The sequence below is a fragment of the Carlito syrichta genome, unplaced genomic scaffold, assembly GCF_000164805.1.
Source record: "Carlito syrichta isolate Samal-C Ts95f unplaced genomic scaffold, Tarsius_syrichta-2.0.1 Scaffold308796, whole genome shotgun sequence".
Classification (NCBI taxonomy): Eukaryota; Metazoa; Chordata; class Mammalia; order Primates; family Tarsiidae; genus Carlito; species Carlito syrichta.
The window spans coordinates 643,851-654,689 of record NW_007252892.1 but is presented as its reverse complement, the minus strand read 5'-3'; the positions used below and the strand labels follow the sequence as shown (position 1 = coordinate 654,689).

General features: G+C 44.6%; 1 protein-coding gene across 4 annotated transcripts in view; it reads left to right on the top strand.

The window, feature by feature from the left end:
* Nucleotides 1–10,839, top strand: part of WDR37 (WD repeat domain 37) — a 76,955-nt gene that overhangs the window by 20,223 nt on the left and 45,893 nt on the right. For all 4 annotated transcript variants that reach the window (XM_008065708.2, XM_021716363.1, XM_021716362.1 and 1 more), the window contains 2 exons: nt 6,870–6,914; nt 9,838–9,914. In XM_008065708.2, coding sequence (XP_008063899.1) covers nt 6,870–6,914; nt 9,838–9,914 — 122 coding nt within the window. The remainder of the gene's footprint in view (nt 1–6,869; nt 6,915–9,837; nt 9,915–10,839) is intronic.

Here is a 10,839-nt window from a genome sequence, read left to right as displayed (position 1 = left end):
TTTTGATTTATTGTAGAGATGAGGGCTCACCAAGTTGCCCAGGCGGGTCTCGAACCCACGGGCTCAGGCAGTCCACTCACCTCAGCCTCCCAAAGGCGCGGGATTACAGGCTGAGTCACCGAGCCCAACTTTAAAACCATTTTTAAAATTAAATATCTACATAGCCTGAATGTTTACAAAGTGTTGTGTAGCCTGTGCACTTCTGCCGCCTCATTCCTCCTCCCCCTCTCACCTCCCAAAGGCAACTGGTTGAAGTGAGCCTTCTTCTATTTCTGTACATAAGAGCCTATTTCATATTTCATTACTTCTTAGCTTTTGAATTTTAGATAAAGAAGTGACTCTTATTAAGGAAAGTGACGATTTCTCTCACATACATACTTCTCTGCTCCTTGCTTTTCCAAATAGTTATATCATGATTTTTATTGAAATGGATAATCAGAGTTTAGTGACTATGACTGCTGTGTCAATATTATCCACATCTAATTATGTACTGAACTGTAGTTTCATCCTCAGTTTTCTTTTCTCTGGGGTCGGTATAGTCACCCTATTTTGTCTCTTGTTTAGTTTTGTGTATATATCCCTAATTCATCCTTAAACTTGGCCACATATGTAAAATTTCTCTCTGTCTTGGTGCAGTCTTGGTGGCTCTCTCTGCTCTCTGGACTGGTTGGGTGTCTGAGTTCTTCAGAGCAGTTGTCTGTGACTCTCCCTCAGCAGCTTCCTGTGGTTTCTCTTGGCCTCTCTCCTCCATCATCTCCGTTTCAGTATCCCACATCTTTTTTCTTCATGGAAGCTGACTTTAAGTAGTCTCCTTAGAATGAGATCTCGAGTGTTTGAAAAATAGATATAATCTTTACACTTGATTGATAATTTGGCTGAGTATAGTCTTCAACATAGGAAATAATTTTTTTTCAAAAACTTTGAAAGTATTGACTGGGTGCAGTGCCTCACACCTGTAATCCTAGTGTTTTGAGAGGTCAAGGCGGGAAAATCATGAGTCCAGGAGTTTGAGACCAGCCTGGGCAACATAGCAAAATCCTGTCTCTACAGAAAATACAAAAATTTGCTGGGCATGGTGGTGCACACCTGTAGTTCCAGCTTCTTAGGAGGCTGAGGTGGAAGGATTGCTTGAGCCCAGGAGGTCGAGGCCGCAGTGAGCTGGGATCATACCTCTGTAATCCAGCCTGGGTGACAGAGTGAGATCCTGTGTCAGAAAAGAACAACAACCCAAACAACAACAAAAAAACAAACTTTGAAGGTATCATTCCATTGACCTATTTTTATAGCCTCTAGGATTGATAACCATTCTAATTCTATTTTGAATTCTGATTCTTTGTAGGTAATCTGATGTTTCTCTTGAAAAGTATCTTGGATTTTATTTTTTGTTTGGCTTGCAGACTTTTAAAAAAATTGAGCTGAACATTCAGTGGGGTTTTACTGAGAAATATTCATTTATTTGGAATTCATATTACTAGGATATTGGACTTTATAGGTTGTTCCTTTAATTTTATCTTTTTTTATTTTCTACCTTTTTAAACTTCCTGTAGTTCTTTTTTGTTTTCTGAAGGTTCTGCAAAGTTCTTCTTGTTTCTTCTTGTTTAGTCCATCAGAAGAGGGAACCTGTCTTCTTGTGGTGAGGAGGTAGAATTATTGGACACCAGGGACACTTCTGGGATTCCAGCTGCTTCTTATGCCAACTTGGCTGTGTTCTCCTGTGTTTAGTCCTATAATCCCGTACCTTACCCCTGCTTTGGGGCACCTGGGACCCCTCATTCTTTTTTACCTGCTGAGCTTTTTATTATAAGCAAGCAGTGTGAATTTGTACCACAAAATGCCAACACCTGAGTAACTGCCTCCAAGATGAAGATGTTGACTGCGAATCATTCAGGTTCTTGTGTTGTTCCATTGTGGTATGGTGCCATCTCACAGCTTTCCTGTGAACTCTGTGGCATTTATATAGGTAGAGACAGGAGACATTACGGGTTCGTTTCTAGACCACCACAGTAAAACAAGTTTTGCAGTAAAGCTAATTTTTAGATTTCCTAATGCATATAAGGTTATGTTTACACTATATTAAAGTGCAAGTGTATTATTCTAAAAACCTGATGTGCAGTTGACCTTTGAGCAATGTGGGGTTTAGAGGCACTGACCCCACCTCTCCACAGTACAGAATTTGTTTGACTTTTGAATCCTCAAAATCTTACCTACTGATAGCCTCCTGCTCACTGGAAGTTTTACTAATGACGTCCGCAGTCGATTAACACATGTTTTATATGTTATCTGGATTATATATCATATCCTTACAATAAAAGTAAGGCAGAGAAGAGGAAATGTTAGTCAGAAAGTCATGAGAAAGAGAAAATACATTTACTGTTCATTTAGTGGGTGTGGGTCATCAGACCTTCATCCTTGCTGTATTCACACTGAGTGGGCTGGTGGGGTGGGGGTGGGGTTTGGTCTTGCTGCACCTGGGATGGTGGAGGTGGAAGAAAATCCACATGTGAGTGTACCTGCTTAGTTTACACCTATGTTGTTCAAGAGTCAACTGTACATGCCTTAATGGAAACATACTTTGTTGCTTAAAAATGCTAAAAAGTCACCTGAGCCTTCAGCAGGGTGCTCGCTTGGCTGGTGAGGGGGTCTCGCCTTGATGTTGATGGCTGCTGGATCCCCATCAGTTTGATGGTTGCTGGAAGTTGGGATGTCTGGCAGTCTTTAGTTCTCTAGCTGTTTCCAGGGCATCAGCACTTGATCCTTCACTCTGATGCTGTGCAGAGGCGTCTTTCCTTCCACCCCATGAACCAGCCTCTGCCAGCTTCCAGCTTTCTTCTGCAGCTTCCAGCTTTCTTCTGCAGCTTCCTCAGCTCTCTCAGCCTTCACAGGATTGAAGAGAGTTCGGGTCTTTGTCTGGATTAGGCTTTGGCTTACGGGAATGGTATGGCTGGTTTGGTCTTCCATCCAAATCACTAAAAGTTTTTCCAAGTCGGCAGTAAAGCTGTTTTGCTTTCTTATCCTTTGTGCGTTCACTAGAGGAGCACTTTTGATTTCCTCAAAGAACTTTTCCTTTGTGTTCACATATTGGCTAACTGGCCTAAGAAGCCTAGCTTTCAACTTGTTTTGGCTTTTGACAAGTCTTCCTCACTAAGCTTAATCATTTGTAACTTTTGATTGAAAACGAAAGACATGTGAGTCTTCCTTCTTTCCCTATAACACTTAGAGGCCATTGTAGGGTCATCAGCTGGCCTAAGCCAATATTGTGTCTTGGAGGATAGGAAGACCTGAGGAGAGGGGGAGAACCGGGAAAGGCTGGTCAGTGGGGCAGTCAGAACACACACATTTATTGATTGCTTGTTGTCTTATTTGGGCGTGACTTGCAGCATCCCAAAGCTGACAATGTTAACATCAAAGGTCACTGATCACAGGTCACCATAACAAATATAATAACGAAAAAGTTTGAAATATCGGGAGAATTACCAAAATGTGACCCAGAGACATGAAGTGAGTGTGGGTTGTCGGAGAAATGGTGCTCGTTAGTGCTTGACGCAGTAACTAACCTCTTCAACATGCTTTCAGTTTATAAAGCATGCAGTTCCTACAGAGCAGGAGAAAGTGCAGTAAAACAAGGTGCACCATCAATCACACACATGCATAAATGTGCACATACATCACCGCTGTTCTCTAGGGAGGATGGGGTTTTCCCTGGCTAGCAGGAGGAGTGTGGACGGCTGGCCTTGATTTCAGTAGGAATTGGTGGTTACGGTGGGTTTCCGGGTTAGGAGCGCTTGCGTACCTCTTGTTTTTCCTCGTTCCTAGTGTGTTTCTGCACAGGTCTTGAACTTTAAATTGTGTGCCATTACTCCCAGAGTTAGATATCAGAAACTGCTTTCTGTTGGTTTCTGGCCCCCTGCCCTGTGCACCCACTACAGGTGCTGGCCGTGCCCAGGCTCCGAATAGTTGGCCCCTCTTTTGGGGCTGTCCCTCCTGAGGGCTCAGCCCCAACTCCCACTGTTGCTTTGTGGCTCCAGGCTGCACCCTCACTCCTGCCTAGTCTCTGTGCCTGGAGGGAATGCGTGAAGCGGTGGGCTCGCCCTGTGCTGCTGTCTGGGCCTCCGGGCCCCACTGTGACTTCAGAAGCTTCTTTTTTATTTTTCGACACTCATCTCAGGCTTTTATGATTGGTCCCAGTAGGGGAGTGGGATGAGTCTAGCGCGGGCTACTTCCTCCTGGCAGGGGTATGTCTCTCCTGCTCTGGAGCTTGCTTTGTTTCTTACTAGCTCTCCACTCTTCTTTGAAGTTAATTTCAACTTTTCTGTGTCCTCTCGCTCACCAGCCCCCATTGGCTCTTGTGGCCTCCAGTGTTTGGTGGCTGTCTCTTCGCTTGTCTCTATAGTTCATTCTTTGTGGGTTTGGACCAGTTTCTGTGAGGACTTCTTCAGGAGAGGGTGAAGAGATGCTTGTGTTCTAGCTCTGTGTCTGTGTTGTTGCTGTCCCTGATTTTCCCACGGAGGGCTTCCATTTCCTCTTCCTACTAGGGCGTCTTTTGCTTGCTGGCCAAGTTTATTTAAACAGAAGGGAGGAGTGGTTAAACTGATGGGAGTTTTAGTCAGTATAGCTCAACAAAGAGATGACTTTTTTTTGAGTCAGGATCTCACTCTGTGGCCCAGGCTGGAGTGAAGTGGCACAATCATGGCTCACCACAGCCTCGACCCCCTGGGTCCAGGTGATCCTTCCACTTCAGCCTCTCAAGTAGCTAGGACCATAGGTGTGCACTACCACGCCCGACTAGTTTTTTGATAGGGAGATGCTCTTGACCCTGTGTCACTAGCTCTGTCTCCTGAAATCTTGTGAACAAAACACCCAAATGCAGTTTGTCTCCTCTGACTCCAAACCAGTGTGCAGGATTGCAGCATTGTTGTGTCTGGTTCTCTCAAAGGTGAGTAGAGTGCTGATGTTAGAGATCTTGGTCCTCCTTTTAGATTATTTCTGCTTAAATTTTTTTTTAAGTCAGGGTCTCATTCTGTTATCCAGGCTGGAGTACAGTGGCACTATTGCGGCTCACCACAGCCTCAAACTCCTGGGTTCAAGTGATACTCCTGCCTTAGCTGGGACTACAGGCGTGTGCCACCACACCTGGCTATTTAGGCTTATGTTTTTATGAAACATGCACATGATTTAAAGAGCCAGAATCTTTGGCACTTGGGATGAATGATAGTCATGGCTGGCCTCCCCGTTGCTCTTGCTGTGTCTGCTGTGCCCAGGCCCCTCAGGGACACCTTGCGATTATGTGCTCACTGCGCTGAATCTGACTTCCTGTTCCAGCCACGTTGACAGGCCTCTGGGGAAGGTGACCCAGCTCTCCAGTGCCTGGTACTCTTGTCTCTTTATGCTGGATGTGGTTTTTTTCCTGCTCCCAACACAGTCCTATGACTATCTTGGTAAGATCAGTGATCAACTTTCACGTTATTATGTCTGGAAGCTTGCTAACAATAACTGTCTCTACAGTTACTTGCCACCAAGGGCCTGCTGTGTGCCATGTCTCAGCCATGCACTTGGTGTGCCTCCCTCCGTCCCCCCCTCACAGTTGCCCTGAGAGAAATGGTGTTAACACACCTAGCTTTGTTAGTGATCTGCTGAAGACTGAGGTAGACATAATAAAGTAAAAATTGATACTGGTCTAACCAAAATTTCTCATTGAAATTAGAAGCATTAATACTCTTATTAGTAGTTGTAGTGATAGTTTATTTTTTGCATTATTCATTGCTTAAGCTTATTTTTTAGGAGTTGTGCACAGTTTTCACCAGCTTTTCCTACAGTTATTTGTATTTTAGTGTTAACAACAACAAAAAAAACTTCTAGCATTTTTTACCTAGTTCCTTAGAAAAATATAATTCTAATGGTGTAGCTAACGAAATTTCCTAAAAAGCGATCACTGATTCAGATTTGGTAAAATTTATTCTGCATTCTGTGTTAGGAACATGGTTTTTTTTACAAGGGCTGGCAGTGAGATTTTGGCTTCCCCAGAGTGACCGGAGTCCCCTCTTGTGTCAGACTGACCTCTTCCAAGGCCTGTCCTTTGCTTCAGCAGAGTCCGAGGTGGGGGCAGTGGGCTCGGGGTCAGCGGAGTTCCTGGACGGTCCCGATGAGCAGGGCTCTGTCCTCAGTGTGCTGGCGTGTGTGCCGACGCCTGCGTCTTGCGGCCTACACACTAAGCGTTGCCTGCATTCTGGGCAGGAGGAAGGGGAGGACGAGGGTTGGGACCCTCTCTTGCTCTGGCTCCTTTGACAAGAGAAGGAGAGCGTCCTCAGAAGATCTGCCAGAGCCCCCTTTGTCTCATTGACACGTTGGGGTAGGAGAACGGGAGGATGTCACACCTGGCTTAACCCAGTGCCGCTTCACTCCCTGAGACTGGCGGAGGGTTGTCCTCTCTGAGGTCCAGGGGCCTCTACTTGCTGCTCAGCGGATTGGGTTCTGTGAACAGTGGAAGAGGACAGGGTGGGACTGTGGCCTAACGGGTGGGCAGCATGAAGTCACCATAATCTGCCTTCACCTGCTGTCATGGTTATGTTTTCCTTTTTATCCTGATTTATTTTTAGCTCTACATGACATCCTTGTCTTTAGGAAGAAATAGATTATTAATATCCTTTTCCTGTGTCCTCTAATACAGCAGTTTGGAAGTTTATACCTTATTTTTATGTTGTGCCTCTTCTCTAACTTGTGTATTTATTTATAGTATAATTGGGTGGGAGATACGGTATTGAACTGTCATAATTTAAAAATTTTAACTTTGAAATAAATGCTTGTAGCTAATAAATACTGATACCATGCTATTGTCACTTTAAACTTGTCTTTATCATATTTTTATTTTGCAGTAAATTCTATAAAATTTCATCCCTCAGAGCAGTTGGCTCTCACCGGTATGTTGATTTTTTTTTTCTTTATTGAACAAAATGATTGACAGTCTTACCACAAATATTATTATCAGTAGCATCAGAATAATCCATGACTTTTATGAAAGTTAGACAATTGTTAGTAGATATTTTATGAATAAAATGAGAAATGAATAAAGGAAAACATATTGAGTAATACTTTTACAAATCAATAGTGGATAACCAATTAGATCAACTTGAATTTCTTCTGAGGTTTTTTTTTTTTTTTTGAGTTGAAGTCTCACTCTGTCGCCCAGACTGGAGTGCAGTGGCATGCTTCCAGCCACCGCAGCCTCTACCTGCTGGGCTCTGGCGATTCGCTCCAGCCTTCCAAGTAGCCGGAACTACAGGCGTGCGCTGCCATGCCTGGCTAATTTTTGATTGATTGTAGATACGAGGTCTCGCCAAGTTCCCCGGGTGGGTCTCGAACCCACAGGCTCAGGCAGTCCACTCGCCTCGGCCTTCCAAAGTGTTGGAATTACAGGCTGAGCCACTGATCCTGGCTTCTTGTGAGATTTAAATCAATTCATCATCTTCTTGAAGTTTTTTTTTTTTTTTAATATTTTACTTTTTTTTGAGTAGGAGTCTTACTCTGTAGCCTTTGCTGGAATGCAATGGCATGCTCACGGCCACCGCAGCCTCAGCCTGCTGGGCTCAGGTGATCCTTCGGCCTTAGCCTTCAATAGCTGGAACCACAGGCACATGGCACCATACCCAGCTAATTTTTTTTTTTTTAATTGTAGAGACAAGATCTAGCCAAGTTTCCTAGGCTGGTCTCGGACCCCTGGGCTCAGGCTATCCTCTCACCGCCACCTCCCAAAGTGCTGGGATTACAGACGTGAGCCACTGCACCTGGCTTGAAGTTTTTTTCATAAAGCATTTTATCATTGTTGCATGATTCACAGTTTACTGCAACATGGTTCCTTGAAGTCCTGTGGTTACTACTGTGTTTCCTAATACTGTAAGCCACCGAAATAAAGAAATGAGGAAAATCATACTTGAGACCCGGCAGTTTGCCAGAGACATCATTTTTATTCCTTTCTAGATAATTTATCTAAGCTTTGAAAACTTAGATTTGTCCTAATTTCAAATAGTAGTTTTTAAAATGTACTTTTGTTTATTGCTTTTAGAGAGTAGCCTTATTGTCCTGAGGTCTTTCCTATAAAATCGTCAGACACCTGTAGCCCTGTAATATTTTAGGGATACTGCTGATAATCTTGAAAGGTATGTGTAGGCTTTCAGTAGGCCAGAGGTCAGCAAACTTTTTCTGTAAAGGACCAGAGAGTGGATATTTTCATCCTGTGGGACATATGGCTTCTGTCTTAAGCATTCAGTTCTGCTGTTGCGACATGAAAGCTACAGAGACAACTCGTAGGTGAGGGGCGTGGCCGTGTTCTCAGCAACTTTATTCACAAAAGCGAGTGACTGTCTGGATTTGGCCCAGAGACCAGATATTGCTGACCTGGGGATAGAACACAAAAGTTGACGTGGCTGGTGTTTTGTGCAGGTGGAGTTGTTTGAGCAAGGAGCCCAAGCAAGATAATTCCCATGCATGGGTGCAGCTATATCAGTTTTACCTGTGACAGAAGGTGGGAGAGAGATTCAGAGTTATGTTACCAGGCCCAGACCATAGCAGCTGATTGTACCTTAATAAATATTTGAAGACCAAGCTAGGCAAGGAGTTGAAACCATATTGCATTGATGGTGAGTGTATGATTGGAAAGGGGAAGCAGGCAAGGGGACCAGTGGCGGTTAGATGTGTCCAGATTCAAACCAAAGGGCTAGAAGGAGTGGGGGGTGGTGACACCAAGAGACATCTTATAAAGGAACTGATAGAATCTTTGAGACAGGTAAGCTAGTGCGGGTGGATAGAAAGTCAGACTGGGATTTGGATATGATGGTGATTCGAAGAGAAATTGGCAACTCAGAGCAGTAAATTCTTTTGTGAGATAAAAAAGTGTACTGCTATCAGCACAAAGTAGCTTGTTTGGGGACATTACGCAACAGTGAGAGAAGGCAGAAGCAGCCTGCCTTTGTGTGGGAGAGACGTGACCGTTCTGGTGCATCTGAGGCCTGTCCCATGCCCTGTGGAACTGTCTTTTGTCTTTCCGTTCCTGAATCAAAGCATTTCCTTGCCAACTTTGGCTGCTGAAGACAGGAAGGGGGAACAGCAAGAATAAGTAGTGCTCATAGGTGCCTGGCGTGTTGTAAGGACCTATCAATGTTAAATGCATCAAGATGCCTATTACTTTCCCAAAACAGTTCAGGATCTGTATAGTTCGTTTAATTATTTTGAGTCAGGGCCTCTCTCTGTTGTTCATGCTGGAGTGCAGTGGCATGATTACAGCTCTCTGAAGCCTTGACCTCCTGGGCTCAGGTGGTCCTTCCACCTCAGCCTCCTGAATAACTGGGATTACAGGCGTGTAGTTTTTTGATTTTTAGTCTTGCTGTGTTGCCTAGGCTTGGCTTGGCTTGGACTCTTGGTCTCAAGCAGTCCTCCCACCTTGGCCTCCTGGAGTGCTGGGATTACAGGTGTGAGCCACTGTGCCTGGCCAGGATCTATATAGTTATAAGTTAGGGTATGACAGGACTTCAGTTTACTTAGATTTTACATAGATGGAGAATATGATCTGCTATTTATCAATTTTCTCTGGATCTCAGTAACTTTCTGCCCTAAAATGAAAGTAGAAATATATTTTATAAGTAATCGCTATCTTAGTTTTGCACATTTACTCTTTTCTCAATAGCATTATGCAACCTCAGAAAAGAGCTCTTTAAATAAAGTATGTTCATTTCACAAGATGATCGCTGTTAGAAAGGTCAAACTGCTGCTGTTTAGCCAGAGCATAGCAAAGAGCAAATTTTATGCTTGGTGTGTATGTTGGGTAATTTCCCCGATTTTTCTCTTCAGCTTCTGGAGATCAGACTGCTCATATTTGGAGATATGCGGTGCAGCTGCCGACACCTCAGCCTGTCGCTGACACCAGTGTAAGCACTTTTACTTACCACGGAAACTTGCGGGATTCTGATGTTTGCAACTCTGGAGAATAAGTTTGCAATATCGGTTATAGGCGGATGCTTTGTGTCCCCTCTCAATTTCATATACTGAAGGCCTAACCCCCTTTATGGCTGTATTTGGAGATTAGGCCTCTAATCTAAGGAAGTTAGAGGGGCACTGATCTGATGGGATTAATGTTTTGGGGGGGGTCTTTTTGTTCTTTTTTTTTTTTTTGAGATGGAGTCTCACTTTGTCACCTAGACTGGAGTGCAGTGGCATGCTCGTGGCCACCACAGCCTCAAACTGCTGGGCTCAGGTGATCCTTCTGCCTCAGCCTTTCAAGTAGCTGAAACTATACAGGGCAGCTGTCTGCAAGCCACAGAGAGCCCTCACCAGACACTGCATGGGCAGGAACCTTGATCTTGGACATCAAGTCTACAGAACTATGAGAAAATAGATTTCTGTGTTTTATAAGTCACCCAGTTTATGGTATTCTATATGGCAACCGGAGGCAACTAAGACAGGGTCTGGCACCGAGAAGTGGCTGCCAAAGAGATGCCTAAAAATGTGGAAGTGGCCTTGGACCTGGGTGAAGGCAGAGGCTGGAGCAGCATTCAGGCACCTGCTGGATAAAGCTTCGAGGGTGTTGAGGGAATTGTTGGTAGGAACCCGGATGTTGAGGCGATTCCGGTGACGGCTCAGAAGAGAGGTGAGCCGGAGAGAGAGCGTCTGTCACTTTCGGGAACGCCTGAGTCACCGTGAGCAGAACGTTGGAGACGTGTGGACATTGGAGGCCCTTCTGGTGAGGTCTCAGAGGAAGTGGGGAACAGGCCGTTGGGACCTGGAGGAATGCGGCCCTTGTTACCAGGTGGCAAGGAACGTGGCTGAACTGAGCTCTTAGCGTTCTGTGGGAGG